At 36.4% G+C, this 21,596-nt stretch overlaps 4 protein-coding genes across 7 annotated transcripts; 1 reads left to right on the top strand and 3 right to left on the bottom strand.

The window, feature by feature from the left end:
- Positions 1-416: 416 nt before the first annotated feature.
- On the bottom strand, positions 417-2,688 carry LOC104758156 (surfeit locus protein 1-like). Of its 3 annotated transcripts, none has more exons than XM_010480978.3 (6): positions 2,243-2,688; positions 2,068-2,154; positions 1,698-1,927; positions 1,277-1,472; positions 892-1,175; positions 417-792 (listed from the first exon to the last, which is right to left on the bottom strand). In XM_010480978.3, the coding sequence occupies exons 2-6, from the start codon at positions 2,140-2,142 to the stop codon at positions 534-536; spliced, it is 1,044 nt and encodes a 347-aa protein (XP_010479280.1). In that variant the 5' UTR covers positions 2,143-2,154; positions 2,243-2,688; the 3' UTR covers positions 417-533. The 3 variants fall into 3 exon arrangements, with proteins under 3 accessions (XP_010479280.1, XP_010479279.1, XP_087349949.1); XM_010480977.3 differs by having other exon boundaries at positions 892-1,178; positions 2,243-2,595; XM_087493823.1 differs by having other exon boundaries at positions 892-1,178; positions 2,068-2,147; positions 2,228-2,523.
- Positions 2,689-2,788: 100 nt separating this feature from the next.
- On the bottom strand, positions 2,789-5,827 carry LOC104758155 (protein TIFY 6A). 2 transcript variants are annotated; one of them, XM_087493821.1, is made up of 7 exons: positions 5,581-5,827; positions 4,218-4,390; positions 3,997-4,116; positions 3,804-3,899; positions 3,371-3,587; positions 3,223-3,283; positions 2,789-3,133 (listed from the first exon to the last, which is right to left on the bottom strand). In XM_087493821.1, the coding sequence occupies exons 1-7, from the start codon at positions 5,654-5,656 to the stop codon at positions 3,028-3,030; spliced, it is 849 nt and encodes a 282-aa protein (XP_087349947.1). In that variant the 5' UTR covers positions 5,657-5,827; the 3' UTR covers positions 2,789-3,027. The 2 variants fall into 2 exon arrangements, with proteins under 2 accessions (XP_087349947.1, XP_087349948.1); XM_087493822.1 differs by lacking the exon at positions 2,789-3,133 and having other exon boundaries at positions 3,216-3,283.
- Positions 5,828-9,910: 4,083 nt separating this feature from the next.
- On the top strand, positions 9,911-16,661 carry LOC104758154 (putative serine/threonine protein kinase IRE3). Its single transcript, XM_087494719.1, is given in 18 exon segments — positions 9,911-10,828; positions 10,923-10,987; positions 11,077-11,259; positions 11,340-12,698; positions 12,795-12,967; positions 13,187-13,430; positions 13,569-13,661; positions 13,738-13,878; positions 13,966-14,058; positions 14,292-14,478; positions 14,787-14,872; positions 15,118-15,206; positions 15,440-15,491; positions 15,577-15,633; positions 15,744-15,917; positions 16,017-16,094; positions 16,540-16,596; positions 16,598-16,661. Coding segments are annotated over 18 exon segments (3,648 nt in total). The 5' UTR covers positions 9,911-10,341; the 3' UTR covers positions 16,628-16,661.
- Positions 16,662-18,100: 1,439 nt separating this feature from the next.
- On the bottom strand, positions 18,101-20,844 carry LOC104758151 (putative inactive receptor kinase At1g48480). Its single transcript, XM_010480972.3, has 2 exons — positions 19,105-20,844; positions 18,101-18,943 (listed from the first exon to the last, which is right to left on the bottom strand). Exons 1-2 carry the CDS (start codon positions 20,468-20,470, stop codon positions 18,351-18,353), a joined length of 1,959 nt encoding a protein of 652 aa, XP_010479274.2. The 5' UTR covers positions 20,471-20,844; the 3' UTR covers positions 18,101-18,350.
- Between the last annotated feature and the right edge of the window lie 752 nt (positions 20,845-21,596).

Genomic DNA, 21,596 nt, shown 5'->3' with positions numbered 1-21,596 from the left:
ATTACACTTGATACTACAATTGTAAGATGGACTTTGAGCAATAATTCAGAGAGCATGTAGTCTTATTTTAATGTTTTTAATACACATATACAAGCGTAAAGACAAAAACAGAGAGCTTCCAAATTGAACTTAAAACTTGCTTTTACAAGCCCAATTACCAAAATCTGAGAAACATAAACTATGCACTACTATACTATAGTTTCTAGAAGATACAGATACTGGCCAGAGAAAAAAAAAAAAAAAACTTTTAGAACCATGAGGGGTCTAAATTGGGTCTTAGTGCAGATGATGAGCCGGAGGAGAGCTTAATCATTCAGACATCCATGTGTACAGTCTATTAATGACTTATTGTCTACGTAATACGGTGATACGTTAATATGACCCCGCAAGAAAACAAACGCAAAACAGAATACATATGTTTGAATAATAGATAGTTGATTGATTTCTTCCTTTGGCCGTAGAACTTACATATATGGATGATTAAAACAGGACTGCAAGTAAACCAAATTGCATAAAAGATAAGAGAAGAATGACTAAGGACTGAGAAGATTCACATCTGTCGAACTGATTCCTCCTTCATTATGGCAGATGTGTTCGTTGGAGTCGAGTTTAGTGACACACCCAACACCAATTGTGTCTATTTGACTAAATAGGCTACGAAGACTGTATATTTTGGTAAGTATATAAAAGACAAAAATTACTAGAATCAACATTGGCTTACTACTATAAATTGTATATTTCTCCAAAAGAATCAGTTTGGCCTTGCCAAAGCAAAACAGGGAGCTCCAAAAACTGCACATATAAACAATCACGCGCACCACCATCAACAAACTAACCAAACATATAAACTTGTAACGAGTGAAATAAAGTTGAGGTTATGTTGTTCACTACCATAACAACGTGTGGTAGTAATAGCCCAGTGGTAACTCTTTACTAAGGATCAAGTTCATAACGTCTCTCGGAACTGGATAAGGTTTGCTTTCGTCCATATCTTTGTGGTTACTCTCTATATACATTGTGTCCTCACCAAATCCCATGGCTTGAGCCAGTTTAGGAACATCAACGTAGAACCACCCAAACGACCTTGGATAATTTACTAGAGTATATATGCTTGGAGTTTCACTTTTCCTAATCACACCAACCACTTCCACATGCATAGCCCTAGAGGCATGGTCCTGCTAAAAAAAACCCCACAAAACTAATCTATATGATATCAAAATATACAATTAACGAGAGATTAAGTACTATTTTTTAAGCTTATGAAATAAATACCAACCTCAGAAATCATTGGGTTGTTAAACTTGTACCAAAACTTCGATAAGGGATTTTGTAGAGAGGATATTAGTTTATTAGCTTTTCTTGACTCATCCTCCGCAGCAGCAACAACAACACCAGGATCTAGAGATTCTAAAGACGTTTCTTTCCAATCCGAAGGAACCCATCCGCGATTTACTAGAACAGGGGACTTCACACTAGTTACAAAAGGAAGAAGCAAAAATTATTAGAGCATGTTAGTCTTGTTTTTTTATTTGCATTTGAGTGCAATCTTATTAGTATCAAAATCCAAATAAAGAAACGTGCAAAATATGCATGTAGTCTAGATGTTGCATCCAAACACATACACAATCAACACCTTAATACACAAGCAACAAGATATATCTGAATCAAGATGATATTGAGATCACAAAAGCCCTCACCTATTTGGTTCATTTGGGATTGGCAAAAGAGATGTAATAACATAGAACCCATCTTCGGAATCTTTAGACTTGGATCTAGGCTTTGGACCAACATAGATCGATCTTTTCACATCGAAAACGCCTTTGCATACAACCCGTTGAAATCCTAACTCATCCACTTTCTTCATTGTATTCAGCTTCCTTGGTTTTGTTTCCAAGCATTGTCGTCTGAAATCCACATGTTTCTTGGCCTTGAAACAAGAGATCGGGTGTGAACAAGTTCTTTAGCAGATCAAAAGATTCAACTCGAAATATCTATATATATATATACAAATGAAAAGAGAACAACACATATATCGAATAGTTTAATATATAAATGAAAATCACAGACCACTTCTCCTTGTTGTAACTTATACACCTCCCCGATACCGTAGGTAATAGATCCAACCAAGTACCATAACAACATTGACTCTCATCTCTGCAAACATTTTAAAAAACAAAAATCCAACAAGATTGAGAGCTTAATCACAAATTTGGCTGAGAGAGAGCACGCACGAGATACTTACTTGCAGGTGGTGTAACCGAAACAATCCATTTGCTCTCAAGGTTGGGAGTTTCTGGAGCAGCAGAGAGTTTGGTAGTAGCTTTAGAAGAAGAAGAAGACCTTTGACTGTAAGAGATAAACCTCGTTAAAGTCTTAGAAAAGAGTTTCGTCATCTTTGTCTCCTTCAAGATTCAATCTATGACGACGACTACGTTTGATTAAGTTATTCAACTGTCATGTAATTCATCATCGGTTTCACATGAGTAAGGTATAGAAAAACAAAATTATGATGAGTCGATTACAGCTTGGACCTTCAACACTAGTCGACAGTCTACTGGCATTTAATCTTGGATGAATTCAATTCCAGTAGAATCTAGCTAGAATAGTAAGATGGAAGACCTTATCTTTTTCTTTTTTTTTGGGTCAACTGATTAAATCTTTATCTTATGTTTTGCTGCACATGGCCTCAACTGTCTAATATTATATCTAATATTATATATCACCCGCTAATATATGGAAATATTTTATTATAACTATTATTGGAATAAGAATTATAAACAAAGTAGACTTCAACAAAATCTTGAAGAGTTTTATCTTAACGTTTTTTATGCGCATATATACAAAAAGTAAAGACAAAAGCAGACAGTTTCCAAAATTAAACTTATAACTTGCTTACAAAGCACATTCTACCAAATCTGAAGAAACAAAAGCTATAACTATACTATATAGTCTACAAGATACAGATACTTAAAATAGCCAGAGGAAAAAAAAGAAAAAGCCTTTTAGAACCATGACGGGATATTGGTCTTAGCGCAGATGATGAGCTGAAGGAGAGCTTAAGCATTCAGACATTAGTGTTCTACAGTCTATTGTTGACTTGTTGTCTACGTAATAAGGCGATACGTTAATGACCCTGCAAGAAAACAAAAGCAAAACAGAATACATGTGTTGATCACACTTGATCACTGTGAAGAAGTGATCAATGATCTTGTAGCTTAGTACCTTTCTTTGCGTTTCTCTAAGAACCGAGCCAAAGATGCTTTGCGCGTTTGCGGTAAACCCACTGTATTGGATCATAGCAATATCAAGCTGACATAAAAAAATTTGACGACAAAATATTATTAGGTTATCTTAAGACTTCATTGTAAACCTGGTGGAGCCATATTTAAGGCATCGGTTTGGTTGTTGTACGTGGATACTAAGCTCGCCATATTTTGTCTGGGTACAAGTCCAGTGATTCGGTTAGAGGGAAATGAAGTTGGAGAGTAAGTGGTCGCAGGAGAGTGATGAACCGGGTTTTGAGGTCTAGGCATTGAAATCGGTTTAGCCTGAGGTCCATTTCTGGCTAGCAACATGATAGCTTGGGCCTATGAGGGACAAATGGAGATTTAAGCAGACTATACTATTTATCAGATTAATGAATCATTCACCTTCTAACTGGAACCAGATAAGAGGTTTTCTGACTTGAGCCTATAATTAATGTTACTAACACACCCACCAACTCTAACTTCTTTCATTGACAGCTTCCAACGTTGAAAGTGGTTTGAAAATGTAATGTATATTGGCATGGGGGAAATGGTTACCTTTTCAGGAGATATGTCTTGGTAAACAGATACTGAACCGGCATAAAAGATTGTCAACTGCTCAGGTGGTGACCCTGTAGGATTTGAAGAACATCTGGAACAAAAAAAAAAGAGAGTGAAAGCTCGAGTCAACTACGGGACAAGGAGTTGTGTCTCTACGTAAAGAAGAGGAAGATAAAAGCATTGCGTTCCTAATAGTGGTTGGAGCTTGAAAGACTGAAACTGGAGGTGCCATGGTAGGAGATCCTCTCAAAGTTTGGTCGTTCAAGAAACCGTTGATGAAGCTTTTGCCTCCCAAGAAAGTTTTCTTATTCTAGATACCAAACCAAATGCCATGTTGTTTTTTTTTTACAATTAAGGTCAATAAATCACACTTAATAAATACAGTTTTGTTTTTCCAAGAATTACCCTAACCTGAACTGAGCTGTAGTAAGTTCTCCGGTTTACATCAGTATCACCACAAGGAAGCAAATGGTCACTGACTGAAGTTCTACACCTGTCTTGATGGGATGTCCCAAAAGAAAGAATCTGAGGAGCAGAACAGCTTTTGCTTGAGAATGACCACTCCATCATACCTCTACTTGGGGCTGAAACATGAGCAATATGTCTCAAGAACACTCAAGATCAATGCTAAAGTTAAAAGTGGACAACTCTTATCTAAGTTTGAAACATCGCAGATGAAGGGAAAGATCCACCAACAATGAAACAAATCTGAATAAGCTAACACCTTGGGGAATATAAGGATCATACGAATACTTCAAAAACACAATATTTTTTAAAAAATACTTAGAGTTGAGACTCATATTAAAGTCCAAACACACATAACAATCCCAACTACCTCCAAGAAATTGCACGTTTCAGAATATAAAACAAGAACTATTAAATTCCCCGTGGTTAGGTAAATCATTCATCCAAATTTGTAAATTAAGCTAAATTTAACACCCAACATGGTTCTAACTTAATCAATTAGTCTACAATTGGAAAGAAAAAATGATATTAATCAAGTCACAATCAATCTTGGCTTATATTTAAATCATGTATGGATGATGGATCGCATATATTTTAGTTAAACAATTCAACTTGCATTTGTTGTTAAATTCTCAATCGTCAGCCGGTCGCTATTTTAATCCATTCTTTTCCCAACATTTCACGTCTTCGTTTTTAAATTATATATAGAATTCAAGTAGTTTAAATTAATAAAACGATGGCATATAAACTTTTCAAAAAGAGCAACCAGTGTTTTCATTCTCAATCTAATCAGGCTAATTAGACGAAGAAAAAAAAGATACATATAGAGAAAACTGCTCATATACCAATATATGATTTCGTAAGAAACAACAAAAACAAAAAGAACAGCATCTATATTGTCGGCTGTTAGAAGAAAAAAAATTTATTTTGAGAACACTGATCGATCAACACCAACAGGCAACAGTTCTAGAAACTCAAGCTTAAAAACAAAAAAAAAAACACAACAAATTCACGAGTAAACGTATGAGTTTTTAAACAATCGATGACCAAAAACATGCTTTCATCGACAGATCGACTACGTAAAACAAATTATAAGGTCTGGCTAACCTAATATGTTTCTTTTTTTCGTTTCCCGAGAGACAACATGAAAATAGAAGTCCCAAGCAAGGACGTAAAAGTTCAAGCTTCAACAAGACAACCACCAAAAAAAAAAACCTAATCGAGTACGTCTTTAACGATAAAGTGTTCCATAATCAAAGCTATGATTTATAAGTAATCATAATGAGAGGATTTGGTAGGGGAATTTTACCTAAATCTTGGTTAGTTTCCTCTTTCACAGTTTTCGGATATAGATTTGATCCAACCCCGAGAAAATCTCTCTCCATCACGCAAATCGTTGAGAAACCAAGAAACGATTAATAAGCTTTCACCGGAGAGAAGAGTCGCCGGATCGGAGAAGAGATCAAGAAATGATAGAGAGAATATAAACGACTAAAAGAGACTTTGGAGGAAAAAAAAATGAAAAACGTGAGTTGAAGTTACACACACCGCCGAGATTATATAATTTAATTTTCTTCTAATAATATACAAATCAACCCATGCGATATACTATATCTAAGGTCTGCTTTCCTGTTCCGGAATAAAGATTTCCAATATTACAAATTTAATCATTGGACTTAGAAATCATATTTTAATTAATTAATTTATTTATATTTCAAGTATACTAAAGCTTAAAGCTGCTGAGATAAACCAATTATAACATGAAACGTTCTTCTTAAATTCAAAGAGGGCAAACACGAAGTGCATTGACTCATTCTCTACTACACAACATGGTACCATGATGGTAGTTAATTAATTATGTGGTATAATACTATAAATAATATGTTTAGACAATTGTTAAAATATTAAGGAAATATTAATCTTCTTTTTTGTCGAGGGTTCAAGTTTCAGCTACCTCTTTTCAATTCTGTAATTTGTTTAATGTGGTTGCCACTTGCCAATTAACCATTTGAGCGCAAAGGTTACGGGGCTTCTGGCCCAAGTCATTCCATTGTAATTTGTTTATACATATGATGGTGTATAATAATTTAACCAACCAAAGGTGGTGTAACAGAGTATAACGTATATATACAAAGTAAGACTTGAGAGAAAAAAGTATGGGCTTGAGCAAGTTTGTCCGCTGCACTATTTCTCTCTCGGTTGACATGATCTAAAAAATGAGGTGGGGAGCTTTGACATCAAGTATCGTATATTATATAATAAAGATCCCAATAAGACATAGGACTTCTCCACCGTTAATTAGAGTGGTTAATTAACACTTTATTACCGCTTTCAAACCACATATATCGCAGACCATGCATGAGTCCACACCATTTTAAGAAAATGTAAAAAACCGAGAGTTTCGGCTTGTAACGGACTAGTTGAGGCGTGTTGTTGTGCATAACCCGCCAGGAGAACATGTCCATAACTATATATCCAAGCAGCCACATATACTTGTAAAAGAACGACCATGCATGAACAAAAATCTACTATCAACGTTACACTTAAGCCATCCATTTGGAGGTGGAGACCATTGATAGCCTTTGTCTCTTTTCATAGTCTACTTCCAAGAGGAGTGAAAAACATTTCATGCATCTTATCATTATTTGCTTCTCTATCCATTTGTTAGCTTCTTTTTCTTTTTTTTTTTGTTAAAATTGAACACCTCGCTTCTTTTATCCTTTTATCTGCATTATTTTGGAAGAGAAACGTAACGTTTCGATTTCCAAAGTCTCCACATAATCAAAAACGGTAGTTACGCTGGTGGAGAGTAACGATTATTAGTGGTGGACCCAGGAAAAAAAGTTAGGGGGGTCAATTTGTTTTAGAAAACTGTTAAAATGTAAAAATAATTTGTTTTGGTGTATTAGGGGGGAATTGATATGTGGTTAGGGGGTCAATCTAGGGGGAATAAACCAATTGTGCTACAGATACTTGACTGATTTACATGCAAAAAACTTCCTCTTAGGCCTTGTTTGTTTAGTCATTTGGCATTTCCATTCAAATGATCCTTTCAAATGATTCATCCAAATGAATCATTTGGATGTCAAATGATCAACCAAACAAGACAAAAATATGGTTCACTTGGATGATGCATTTGAATGAAAATGTGTTTGTTTGTTTATTTACATTTCTCATTAAGATGGATTTGATAATAAAAATGACTAAAATGCCCATGTTTTGATATAACCATTTTTAAAAATCTTAATGTATGTTAATTTTAATTATTAATCTAAAATATATATACACCTAAATAATTTACAAATTACTATTTTTGACATTTCTAAATTTTCATTTTCATGAAATACAAATTTTTATAAGATTTAAAACATGTTATTCCAATAAAGAAAAAATCAACATTAACACCAAACAAAACTACAAAAATCTCAATATCAATATCGATCTGGACTAGTATTTCAAATCAATAATCAAACCTAAGACTGAGTCCAGTTCATACTCTTCAAAATCCTTCTCAAACAAAGTAACCAATACCCAAAAACTAATTCGTATTCTTGTTGCAATCTACAAGTAGAGATAGAGAAAGAAAGCGAGAGAGAGGGAGGGGAATTGAAATAAACATGATTACTCCAGCGAGAGATCTGGCGAAGAGTGAAAAAACCTAGATCTGTGTTTTACGGTGTCGGGGGAAAGAGATGGTGACATAGTATAATTGTTTAAATTAGGCAAGGGTATTTTGGACATTTAATAGTTATGGCTGAATCATCTCCAGTTGAATGCACCAATCAGACTCAGCCAGATTTTTCATATTTTTTTAATGACTTTAGAAAAAGTCATCTAACTGATACATCCAAATGGTCTGTTAAATTGTTAAAAGCGAACATCATTTTTCATTTCCATTCAACTGAATCATCCAAATAGAGAAACGAACAGGCCCTTATTATTTTAGGGGGGTCAATTGACCCCCTTCCTTTTACATAGGTCCGCCATTATTTTAGTAACATGTAAGAACCAACGTTGTCTTCTAGACCATCTGATATTATGAATTGTTTGTCATTTCTGTCTACACATTTCTAAATAACTTGAGCAAAGGTACGCGTAAACAATATATGGTTTATTGTTTCCTTCTTTTGACATCTTTGACATGAGATCAACCAAAAATGTTCTTGTTCTAAGTTGAGTTAGTGTTGCAAGAGCACCCGATAAGCATCGCCATAGGAAATGTCGAATCTCTTGAGCAATTTGCAGTCCCCATATTTTCTTCTTTAAAGCAACTGAGCCACAGGAGGTGGGATAATCTCTCCATCTTCTTTAGTATGGACATGAGTTTCCACCCAATAACCTGATCTAACACTGTATATATCGCATTGTTACTATAACTCATTCAAAGGTGTCATGTTCGGATGTTCCGCATACTTTGAGAGATATAAGCGCTTACCCAGCTACTAATCCTCAAGGTTCAAAAACACATTACTCATGTTTCACAAAGAGTATCATTTTGACAAAATGCACACAAATTAAGAAAATATATAGTTATACATGATTACCCCTATTTAATAAATGACTAATGGTTTAAATTCAATGAAAATGAACTTTGGTTTAAAGGGTAAATTAGAAAATTTAATGTAAAAAACACATTGGAATTGTAAAGTGACACTCTTTATCAAACAGGGAAAAATATTTAGAAGGACACTCTTAGTGAAACAGAGGGAGTAAAAAATTACTGGATCCCATTTTTTTAACTCTATTGCAATAAATTAGAGACCGTCAGTTTAGTATTAAATATTTTAATAAATATCAACTAAATTTAACAAATATTAATATAAAATCTGAATAAATTAATTAGTATTAATAATTTAATTTTATACACTCAAATATACACAAAAATACATGCTTATTATTCAAGGAAATTTTTAATATCAATCATTAATTATATATATTTTTTGTCTTATCAACTCAAATATAAAAAGAAATATAGGCATGAAATCTTCTCGTATTAATCAAAACTATAACTTTTTAAATTTGTATCTAACCATTATTAAATAGATAAAGTATCAACAATATTAATAGTTCTAAAATTAGTTAGATTTATTCATTCAAATCTAGTTTTAAATTTGTATCTAGCCATTATTAAATATATCAAGTATCAACAATATTAATAGTTCTAAAATTAGTTAGATTTATTCATTCAAATCTAGAAAAAAAATACTGGAGAAGTTTTCTTATGATAATCAAAAACTATAGCTTTAAATTTTTTATCTAACAAAATATTACTTGTTCATGTGATTATATCAAATCTCGATAGTACTGAAAAGTTTTAAATTAGTTGGATTTATACATTCAAACTTAGAAAAAACGTAGGAAATCTCTTCTTATATCAATCGAAACTATAATTTTATAAAAAGAAATTTGGGGATGTACCAATTATAATTCGATTAGAGGTGAATATATCAAATCTCAACGGTCATGAAAATTCTAAAATTAGTTAGATTTGTTCGTTTAAAATACAAAATGACGCGCGAAATCTCGTAATAGAAAGAAAACTTAGAAATTTCTTTGTATATTTTTCTCAACAAATGAAAACTTACAAGTCACACAATAAATTCATTAATGACAAAATCCTCAAGAAAAAATAAAAAAGTGTTCAATGTTCATCATAATCTTATCAACTCTACTCATATAAATAAGAAAATTTTGCCCCTCTACTCTCATATATAAATGTTTAATCTTAAGTTGAAAGAGTCATTAAACGTTTAATCATTATATAGTCAAAGCTGCGTCTTTAACAGGTTTGACTAGTTTATCCCTAATCTCTCTTCGTTTTAATTAAAAAAAAGGATTAGCTTCGCACCTAACAACAGTTACGTCCATCGTCTTCTTCGTCGGGTTCATCGAAAAGCTTCGTTTTGAAAATTTCTCAAGGTTTTCAAAACGGAGATTGAAGATATTAAGAGAATTTGTTCTTTCGAATTGTAGATGGTGTTTGGAGTTTTGCCGTAGCGTGTTGTGTTGTAAATTGTAAAGGATTAGGTTTTTTTGAAATCTCTCCGCTTGGGAGAAGAAATATTAAAAAATGGTGTTTAAGAGTAAACTCCTCTTCTCCTCGAAGAAATCAGGATCGTCTAGTCCCAATAACGCAAACAGTCCTCGATCCGTTGGCTCTAATTCTCCGGTTGGAGGATCCGATAAGAAGAAACCGAAATCGAATTCCAAAGAGGAGACTTGGAGCCCTTACCCGAAGAAGGATGGCTCATCAAAGGGTAAAGAAGTTCACTCTTCTAGTCCTGGAAAATCGAAACTGTCATCTTCAGGTTCTGAGGCGGCGAAGAAGAAGCTAGCTGCTGAAACGCCTATCATGGCTTCGTCTCTTGGTTTGAATCGAATCAAGACGAGGTCTGGCCCGTTGCCGCAGGAAAATTTCTTCAATTTTGGGAATGATAATGAACTTCCGGTCTTACCGTGTTACAAGCTGTCGAAGTTTGATGATACTAGTTCGGGTAGTGGCAAGAAGGAAGCTGGGAGTAGCAAAGCTGATCACAAATCTCCTGATATCGGAAATGGTATGGCTAATACTTCTTGCATTTTATCGTGGCACCCGTTGATGTTTCAGTTTTTTTTGCTTCTCTCAAGTTTGATTTTGATGTTACTAAGCAGGTCAACTGAAGGTATTACCTAGCATATCTAGCCCTGAAGGAAGCTCAGGAGTTTGCACGCCAGAGGTATTCCTTTCTCTTTTACTAAGTATGTGCTATGTATATATATAGACAGTTCTAAGTGACCTTGGTGACTTGATGTCTATCTTTTCTAGAATTCATATGAATTGGAAAAAACAAAAGTGTCAGAGTCGCCTCATTATCAAGCCTTACTTCGTATGACCAGTGCTCCAAGAAAGAGGCTTCCTGGTGACATCAAGAGCTTTTCTCATGAGCTCAACTCTAAAGGTGTACGGCCTTTTCCATTTTGGAAGCCTCGATGGTCAAATAACGTGGAGGTAGTTTTGACGCTCCTGTTTTTGTATTACTTTTATCTAAAATCTGTGCAGTGCTTTCTCTAATGATTTGTCTTATGCAGGAAATCTTGGATCTAATTCGAACAAAATTTGACAAAGCAAAGGAAGAAGTAAATTCGGACCTTTTTGCATTTGGTGGGGATCTGTTGGATATTTATGATAAAAAAAAAGAAAGTCATCCTGAGTTGCTAGAAACAATTGAAGACTTGTTGGTTTTGGCAAAGGTTTGTGCTAAGACTACTTCGGAAGAGTTCTGGCGTAAGTGTGAGGGCATAGTACAAGACTTAGATGATAAACGTCAAGAGCTTCCTCCGGGCGTGCTCAAGCAACTTCACACTCGGATGCTTTTTATCCTTACCAGATGTACCAGATTACTTCAGTTTCATAAGGAAAGTTGGGGGCAGGAGGAAGATGCCGTACAACTATGTCAGTCAAGAGTCTTGCATCCTGTTGATAAAAGAGTCCCCACTGGAGAAGTTAGGGACGGTATGGGTTCAAGTTCTGCCAATAACTTAAAGGTACCATCCACCCAGAAAGCTTATTGTCAGGAGCAGCGTGGTTTGAATTGGAACGAGGGCTTTGTTGTTAGTCCAGCATCTCTCTCCTCTCCATACAATGAAATGTCAAAGGATTCTGAATCGCCTGCAAACATCGATAAAATGTCATCTTGGAAAAGACTTCCATCTCCAGCATCGAAGTGTGTAAAAGAAGCTGCAGTATCTAAAAAGCAGAATGATAGCAAATTTGAACCTCCACAGGTCGTTAAAAATCGAGTAGCTATGAGTGATGATATGGCTGTTTCTAAGTTTCCAGACACTCTTCAAGAACATATGTCCAAGCATCCGCACAATATTTGTTGGGGTTATTGGGGAGATCAGTCATGTATTTCTGAGGAAAACTCAATTATTTGCCGTATATGCGAGGAGGAAGTTCCCACCACCCATGTGGAAGATCACTCTAGAATCTGTGCATTGGCTGATGTATCTGACCAAAAGGGTGCGAGTGTTGATGAGCGGCTGGCGGCAGTTGCTGTAACCCTTGAAAAGATAACCGAGAACTTAACACAAAAGGATAGCCTAGCAGTAGTAGAAAGCCCAGATTGTATGAAAATATCTAACGCAAGCTTTAGCGAAGAATTTGATGTTCTCTCCCCGAAGCTAAGTGATTGGTCGCGAAGAGGGTCGGAGGATATGCTTGACTGTCTTCCAGACGCTAATAATTTAGTTTCCATGGATGATATAAGATGTTTACCTTCAATGTCATGCAGAACTCGTTTTGGTCCCAAGTCTGATCAAGGCATGACTCCTTCATCTGCCGGTAGCATGACTCCTAATTCCCCTATTCCAACCCCTAGACGCGATCCAATTGAATTGATATTAGTAGGCAAGGGTATATTACATGACCAGGATGATATTTCACAGGTTTGTGATGGTTCTGCTCTATCTTCATATCTTCCCAGTCTTTTGTTATTGAATATGTGCACTGACGAATAAAGCCGTGGATAACTGATGATGCAGATGAGTGAACTTGCTGATATTGCAAGATGTGCATCAAATGCTATTCCAGTTGATGATCAATCTATTCAACTCTTACTTTCTTGTCTTGAAGACTTGAGGGTTGTCATTGAGCACAGAAAGTTCGATGCACTTATAATAGAAACTTTTGGTACACGCATAGAAAAGTTGATACGGTGAGTTCCTCCTAGTACCACTTTTGTCTTGAATATATATTTGTTGGCTCTCACCCAGTGCTGTCTTTGCTTGAAAATTGGAATGCAAGTGTTCTGGTCTCCAGAACTATTCTTTTGTCAGTTGAGGCAAGAATAGCTCAGGCTATGAATCTATTGAATGAATTTTTTTCTTTACTTTGTTCCAAAAAAAAAAAAAGAATACTTTTCTTTATTATTTAGGGAAAAGTATCTTCAGCTGTGCGAGCTTCTGCGTGATGAAAATTTTGATCTATCAAGCACCATAATTGATGAAGATGCTCCTTTGGAAGATGATGTTGTTCGCAGCTTGAGGACCAGCCCAGTACATCCGCGGGACCGCATATCCGTCGATGATTTTGATTTCGTAAAAGAAATTAGTAGGGGAGCTTTTGGGCATGTTATCTTGGCTCGTAAGAAAACTACAGGAGACCTATTTGCGATTAAGGTGTTCCAAAATTTCAGTTCGTTTTGCTTCTGTTACTTTTGTGAAAGATTTTGTCTGTGCAGTAAGCCTGACTTGGTTACCAAAATCAGTCAAACTGTTTTTCTAAATCTTGTTTTTTGGTGCTGCCATACTCCGTAGGTTCTAAAGAAGGCAGATATGATCCGCAAGAATGCTGTGGAAAGTATACATGCTGAACGAGATATTTTGATCCATGCCCGCAATCCTTTTGTGGTGAGCTGTTCTAGCTTTAAGTATATTTTGTCCTCTGCTGAGATTTCTCATGCTAACGTAACCTTCTTTTTACCAGGTTCGATTCTTCTATTCTTTTACTTGTAGCGAAAACCTGTATCTTGTGATGGAATATCTTAATGGAGGGGATTTTTATTCAATGTTGAGAAAATTTGGTTGCTTGGATGAAACTAATGCCCGTGTATACATTGCAGAAGTTGTAAGTGTTGAAGGCTCTCACAGATCATGCCGTAATAACAAGTAATTTATCTAGATGTTGTGATTTAGTGTCGATTATTCGTGTCAGGTCCTTGCTTTGGAGTATTTACACTCCGAGGGTGTTGTGCATCGTGATTTGAAGCCTGACAATTTGTTGATCGCCCATGATGGTCATGTTAAGGTAATACAATAACCATTTGGGAACTTGTATTGAATATATCAGGCCTTCAGAATGTTTTGTTGATGTCATGCAATGTGATGATCTGGCGATTATATAGTCCTATCTGAATCTCGTAAAATCCACACAGATAATTAGCCTCTGCATTTATAATCTGTATATATAATACATGGATAAATTATCAGAACCACGCTTCCCTGTAGACCTTATGGTACCGTTTTGTTTCGTCTGAGCAGTTGACAGATTTTGGGCTTTCAAAAGTTGGCCTCATCAACAGCACAGATGATCTTTCTGGGCCAGTTTCCAGTGCAACGTCGCTGCTTGTTGAGCAGAAACCAAAATGGCCAACGTTGGAGGATAAGCGGTCTGCTGTGGGCACTCCTGACTACTTAGCGCCAGAAATTCTTTTGGGGACAGGACATGGTGCATACACATTTCTTTCTCATCTTGTTGTTTGCTACTTTCTATCATTCCAAATCTTACTTTTGAATAAAAATTGGTGCTTGGTTGAGATTGTTTATCTAAATAACAATGTGTGATATATCAAGTTGATTACAGTTCTACTTATCTGGTGGTGGTATAAGTAGAAAGCTCGAATACGTAACTTATTCCCAACTTTAGGTTCATACTAAATTGTTGTTCTGCTACCTGTCTGACTATAGTATCAGATTATATAATTTTTGTTATTACATACCAAAATTGTAAAGACATATATTTTCATAACTGTTCAGGTGCAACTGCAGATTGGTGGTCTGTTGGCATCATTTTGTATGAATTCATTGTGGGGATTCCACCTTTCAATGCTGACTATCCTCAGGTCAGTGACTAGATATTGCATCGTTCTTGTAAGTATATTGTTAGAGGAACTAGAGGTTTCTCAAGGTTCTGAAAACTATTGTTATAATTTTGGCTGGTCATCAAATGTCATGTGTTTGGTATTGGCCTCTTAACTATCAAACACTACCAGTTAGCATCATCATATGTTGCTAGCTAGTATTTAATATCTAGTCTCACTTCCCAACTCCCTCATATCTGATCTGCATCTTCTTTGTTGGGTTTTAGCAAATATTTGACAATATTCTCAACCGTAATATACAATGGCCTACTATTCCTGAAGATATGAGCCATGAAGCCCGTGATTTGATAGATCGGTATGTGAATATCCTCTGTTCAGTCTCTATATGCGTAGTAAGAATAGTCTTTACAAAATTTGTCACCAGCTCCGTTGTAAACATTAATAAGTAACCCTTCACTTCTCATGTTTTGTTCGAGTTATGACTGAGTAAATGCCCATTTTAGTGTTTGGTTCAAGATCAGCTTATAACAAAATCGAGAAGAAGACAAGTAGTATTTTCTGTAACACCGTGTCATGTGCTTTATCTAGGTTACTAACGCAAGATCCTCACCAGAGACTTGGAGCTAGAGGGGCAGCTGAGGTGACATTGATGTCTTTTTTCTTGGATGCCTGGTTCTAGTTTATTGTAAATTGTGTGTAGTGATGAAACAAATATCATGACCCAGGTCAAGCAGCACATCTTCTTTAAAGACATAAACTGGCATACTCTAGCACAGCAGAAGGTGCATTCATTTATCTTTTGCTGTTAAAGTCGAAGCTTTGCAAAGCTCATACTCATGTTATTATATTATTTTTTCTTTATTTTAGACATTTTAATGCTTGTTTTTTCTAGGCTGCATTTGTGCCGGATTCAGAAAATGCTTTTGACACAAGTTACTTCCATAGTCGCTACTCGGAGAAATATCCGGATGAAGAATGTTTATCAACCAATGAGAATGAAGATTCTAGTGATGGTGACAGTTTGAGTGGCAGCAGTGGTCGGTTGAACAATCATCACGACGAGGGGGTAATATCGGCTGATCCACTCTCTTTCCCCCCTCAGAAGTATTAACGTTAAATTTTTAGATGTATAAAGTCCCTGAATTGGATCAATGATGATATGCAGGTTGATATACCCCGCGGACCTGCGGAGTCTGAAACTGGTATCTCTGAAAATTACCCATTCAATAATTTCTCGTTCAAGGTATTGTCTCATGACTTTCTTCCTAAGATACCTTGTCACCCAAGTATACGATTGATCATAGTTTTATACAGTTGTATAAAAAGTCCCTAGAAATATTCATTTTAGAATTGAGATCTTGCTGCAAACTTTATTAGTTATATAAGTTGGGTCCTGGTAAAAGTTGCAAAGATGGCTTTGTATTAGTATCATCACCTCAAGTAAAACATAGGCTGTTAGCTTTTATAACAGACTTGCAGAATCCTTCGGCTATAGATTCGAGTTTGGGTTGAGACTATAGACTGCTAGGTCATGAACTTGTGGGCTGTGCTTCTACCTAATTCAAGTCAATAACTGGCTTGTAGTTTGTACCATTATGGCAAGTGATTCGAGTAGCATTTGAAACTGGTGTTCTCAAGAGAGAAGAACCAGTTTTAGTATTCTGACTAGCTCTTTTTATGGTATGAAGAACCTCTCGCAGCTGGCATATATCAACTATGATCTGATGTCCAAAGGTCACAAAGAATGAAACTCAACCAAGTTCGCATCGAAGATAGCAAACAAATGAACATAACTTATTATTCTGTACATGTAAGTCAGTCATCATTGGTTACTAAATTTGTGGTATCCATAACAAGCTGATTTTTGTTTTGAGTTATTCTCTTTCTGATGCAGAGACAGGAAGAAAAACAAAAGCAAAAGGAAAACATTATTTGGTCGCACAACGCACAGCCGCACATGTGGTTTATTGTTGTTTTGCGGTTTGATAGTTGTTAAGATTTGTGGTTTAACATATTTATGTACATGGTCTGAGGCTATTGCGTTCCACCTTCACAGAAGGTTGTGAAATGTTGTCTTAAAGTAAACCGAGTGAAAAGGGATGTCAATGTTCATTATTAAAGATTCCCAATTTGTCTCTTTTAGCATATTTTCATTAGATTCTGAACGAGAGATACCATTTCCAAACCAAAGTTTTAAAACCTATCATAATTGATGGACACAGTCCAAACTTCTTAAACCCATACACAGTTAGCCATTGCGTTTGCGGGTTTCTAAAAGTGTAGGCAATTAGCAGCCGCATTAACCGCAAATGTAGGTATAAGAGACCACGTCTATAAAAAGGACCCTTTCATAAACCCTATTTTGGGGTTGCTCATATATTAGAATCATCTCAGTTTCTCAAAGTCCTCTTATCTTTCTCTCTCTCTTTATGGTCCCTCCCCTATATCATGTGTGTACCTTTGGGACCTCTGTGAAAAGAGTCATACAATTATAGCAGCCTTAGTACTGTTACAGTTGCACCCATTCCTACCTATTTAAACCTTTTGCATTAAATGCTTTACTCATAAAGCTGCCAATGTTTGCTAGCCAACCTCTCTTTACTCATAGTAGTGATTTTGTGAAAGAGAAAAAAAAACAAATTATTCCAAAGTTCGGTATACTTAATTGAAGAGTTGTCCACATTTCAGTAATAGCAAATTTGTATTGATTCATTCATTCTATAGATCATGTGTTAAGTGTTTATTTTTGGGTATAATTAGCTGTCTCTCCATCGGAACTAAAATTGGATGTGGGTCTCTGTGATAGCAAAAGATAATTTATATAGCATGTTCTTTATATATCACATGTTGACGAAACTAATGTATTGGTATCATAAAATTACACATAACTTCCACCACACCATAATAAGCTGAACAAGTGCTAAACAGGCGAAACCTAAACAAGTAGTTTTAAACTAATTTTTCATTTCGAATGATCTAATGTTGTTTTCGGATATAACACTATTCTCTAGTGGATAAAGCTAAAGTGTACAACAAACCTATCAAACGCATCAAATCTGCCGGAAAAGGGCGATCCACAAGTGGCCAACCAAAAATATATTTTAAATCCAAACAGATTTGTATTTTTGTTCGACAAACTGAATACATCATTTTCACAAAACACTGACCAACTGCGTTTGCCACTATATACACAACTTTACATTACGATATGAAGTCACGAGTATGATTATAACATAAGAGACAAAATGATTAGCAACAATTTAGAAAAGTAGATTTAAGCAACAACAATAATTACAAAAATCACCACCAAATCCTTCACGCCCAAACACAACACAACTTCAATTGCCAGCAGAGTTAACCACTAAAACCCTTCTTCCTTTTTGACAAGTAGGGTCAAAAATTTTAAATTAAAATTAAAAACCCTTCATTTCTGATTTTTCCCCCAACCATTTCATTAAAATTAAATAATTAAAAATTTCAATAATTAAACATTTTTTACTTAATCAGCTTCGTCAACTTGGTCTGAATAAGGTCGCAAATTCTCCATCTTCCTAACAACTTCCGACATCTCCGGCCTCTTGTCCGGATGCTGTGACGTACACTCAAGCCCTAGCTGCACCATCTCCGCCATCATCTCTTCTTCCTTCGTCGCCAAGCTAAGCAACTCCGAGTCGAAAACCTCTCTTCTCCACTCATCCCTCGCCACTGATTTGACCCATCTCGGCAAATCAACTCCTTCCTCGTTCATCACTGAGTTCGAAGGAGCTTTTCCCGTGATCAGCTCGAGCAACACAACTCCGAAGCTGAACACGTCACCCTTCTGCGACACGCGTTTTGGATCGGTTACTTCTGGCGCACGGTAACCCGTAGCACGGTTTGGATTTGTTGCTGATGATCCAACGAGCTGGGCTAAGCCAAAGTCTGAGATTTTAGCATGGTGGGATTTTGTTAAGAGGATGTTTGAGGATTTGACGTTGCCGTGAGAGGTCGTAGTGCCTTGTGAGTGAAGGTAGTCTAAGCCACGAGCTGCACCAATAGCAATTCGTGATCGAACGTCCCAGTTTAGTGGACTCCTTCCCGCTCCTCTGTTTCCTGTAAACAGATAAAAGACAATTATAAAAACTAAACTAAACAAAGCAAAGCACCCAATGCTAATTCAATCGAGACTAAGCACTAAAGCTATTGTAAATGCAAACTAAATCTACAAGAACCCTAGATGAAGCTTATTAAATGTTTTTGATGTAAAAACTCACCATGTAAGAGAGCTGATAAGCTTCCCATAGGCATGTAGTCATAGACAAGAAGCTTCTCATCTCTGCTGAAATAGTAAGCTCTCAGTGGCACCAAGTTCTCATGATCCATCGCACCAACCAATTCAATCTTCTCCCTAAACTCTTTATCAGCCATCATCACATCCTTCAGCCTCTTCACCGCAACAACCGTCACCGCGTCAAGCACCGCCTTATACGCCGTCCCAAACGTTCCTTTCCCCAAAACCTCCGCTGAAGCTCTCAGCAAGTCTTCAAGATCGAAAACTTTAGTCGCGTTACCGAAAAACACAAGCTTCTTCGTCGCTGGACCGTTAACTTCTCCAGCTTTTCCGTTCCCGGTCATCGCCGCCGCTGCAGCCGCCGACACCGAGTAGACATTTCCGTTATCCGCCGCTTCTTTATCGCCGGGAACCTCAGTTTCTTGCTGTTTGATAGTTGAAATGTCAACAGCTCTTGATCTCTCCTTACCCTTTTTCCGGCAAAGCGCCATTAGTATCAGAACAATCAAAGCGAAACCAACCACACATCCGATCACAATTCCGGCAATAGCTCCACCGGAAAGTTTGCTCTTTTTCTTCTTCTCCGTACTTCCTTCAACACTTGGTGGTAGTGTTCTGTTTCCACCAGAAGAAGGCTGACTCGGTACAGTTTCTTCATCAGGGCAAAGTTTAAGCGGTTTGCCACAAAGCGAAGTCTGTAGAAACGAATCAGACTCAAACCTCTGCAGATTCTTAGGTATAGATCCGTTCAACGAGTTATTAGAGACGTTGAACTGAACCAACGGTAAATCTAACTCAGGGATTGAACCAGAGAGTTGGTTGTTCTCTAAAAACAGAGTCTTGAGCCTCGTGAGGTTTGTAAAACCAGAGGAGATCTCTCCAGTGAAGCTGTTGGAAGCGAGATTAAGCCTCACGAGGTTTGTAAGACTGAACAGAACTTGAGGTATCTCGCCGGAGAATCTGTTTCCTTGCAAGTAAAGGTGTCGGAGATTGGAGGAAGTTCTGAGATCGTTAGGGAGTGAGCCAGAGAGAGCATTGAGACGAAGGCTGAGTGTACGGAGCTGAGTTAAGTTACCGAAAACACCTTCCGGGATGTTGCCGGAGAGAGAAACGCCGGGGAGACGGAGGGCGGTGACTCTGTTACTCTCGCATTTGACGCCGGCCCAGTTACACGGTGAGGTCTGTTTGATGTTCCAGCGAAACGTACGGCCTCTGACGGCGGAACGGAGAGAGAGAAGAGCTGCTCTGTCGGCGTTGAGGTCTTGTGTTGATGGAAGAGGGAAAGAGAGGAGAAGGGTTAAGAGAAAAACAGAGAGAATCGCCATGGACGAGTTGGGAAAGACTCGCATTGTGTTGTTGTGACGACGATTCAGAAGAAGAAGAAGAAGAGAGAGAAAGCTTAAAAATGAAAACTTTATTAAGAAGAACAGAGAGACAGAGAGGTGTAAAAGGGAGTGAAAGCAGTCAACAGCCTAATCCTCTTTTCCCATGTTTGTTTTCTTCAATTTCCTCTTTTAATAGTACTATTAGTATTATGTTAATAAAATTGGTCAAAATTCTCTAATTAGCATTCGTCGAAAGATTCTTTGATGATTTAGCAACCTACCTACTCGTTTAGTTGAACATTTCACAGAGTTAATAATAGTATTAAACTATGGAGTATACGATTGGAGTTAGTTATAATTATTAGTAGTATATAATTTTGAAAAATGAAAAGGGGTGGGTAGAGACTAGAGAGAATTGGTAGGACCGTAACATGTTAGAAGATGATCACATTCACAACCATATTTGCCTACATTAAAGTTTTTTTTTTTTGAAATTAAACTCTTCGTTGTGTGTCTGTCTCTGCCACTCTGTATTTTACAGGTAAAAGAAAACTTCTTTAGTTTTGTTTTGTATCTAAGAAAATTCTCGACATTGGTCTACTGTTCGGGACCATTATGTTTAGATGAAAGTATAATTAAGTTTCGCATGCGCATCTGTTATCATATATTGGATTCAAACGTAGAAACTATAAGCCAAAATATGGAAACTCTTATACTATCATCTAGTATTTGGTAATTAACTGAATATCTTGTGTTATAGGGAAAGAACTATCACTTTTTCAAGTGCATGTAATGCTAATGCATGCTTTGTCGATGATGGCTCATGACTATCATGATCAATAAAATCATTTGTAAATTGTAACGTTTTATTTTCTGTTTATTAAGTTTTTTGCATGAGATCTGCTAGTTTTACTACTTCGTTTTGTGGTAAGAAAAAAAAAAAAGAACAAATTCTTATTTAAGTTTTTCTTTTGTTGGTGTAAATGTAAGCAAATTCTTTTTTAAATAGTATATGGTTATGTGTCAGATTTTGCTGGAATTTAGTATTTTGACAAAGGAATATATAGTTTTATTTCTCTGTAATAGTAGTGTTAGGTTAGATCATTAACACACATAGATCAACAAAAAAAGGGAGGTAGTCGTAACGTGC

This window comes from Camelina sativa, chromosome 17 (assembly GCF_030686135.1).
Source record: "Camelina sativa cultivar CO46 ecotype springtype chromosome 17, ASM3068613v1".
In the NCBI taxonomy this organism is placed as follows: domain Eukaryota; kingdom Viridiplantae; phylum Streptophyta; class Magnoliopsida; order Brassicales; family Brassicaceae; genus Camelina; species Camelina sativa.
Note: the sequence above shows the minus strand (reverse complement) of the source record. Positions and strands in the feature narration are given on the sequence as shown.

What these genes read in the sequence shown, in the direction of transcription:
- LOC104758155 (XM_087493821.1), bottom strand. Translation starts at nt 5,656, where the DNA reads ATGGAGAGAGATTTTCTCGGGGTTGGATCAAATCTATATCCGAAAACT. An exon ending in CTTACTACAGCTCAGTTCAG is followed by an intron (nt 4,117 to 4,217) that starts GTTAGGGTAATT and finishes TTTGGTATCTAG; the next exon opens with AATAAGAAAACTTTCTTGGG. An exon ending in CTTAAATATGGCTCCACCAG is followed by an intron (nt 3,284 to 3,370) that starts GTTTACAATGAA and finishes GATCCAATACAG; the next exon opens with TGGGTTTACCGCAAACGCGC.
- LOC104758156 (XM_087493823.1), bottom strand. Translation starts at nt 2,393, where the DNA reads ATGACGAAACTCTTTTCTAAGACTTTAACGAGGTTTATCTCTTACAGT. An exon ending in AGTTACAACAAGGAGAAGTG is followed by an intron (nt 1,928 to 2,067) that starts GTCTGTGATTTT and finishes TCTTGTTTCAAG; the next exon opens with GCCAAGAAACATGTGGATTT. An exon ending in ATCCCAAATGAACCAAATAG is followed by an intron (nt 1,473 to 1,697) that starts GTGAGGGCTTTT and finishes TTTTGTAACTAG; the next exon opens with TGTGAAGTCCCCTGTTCTAG.
- LOC104758151 (XM_010480972.3), bottom strand. Translation starts at nt 20,470, where the DNA reads ATGCGAGTCTTTCCCAACTCGTCCATGGCGATTCTCTCTGTTTTTCTC. An exon ending in CTTATCAGCTCTCTTACATG is followed by an intron (nt 18,944 to 19,104) that starts GTGAGTTTTTAC and finishes ATCTGTTTACAG; the next exon opens with GAAACAGAGGAGCGGGAAGG.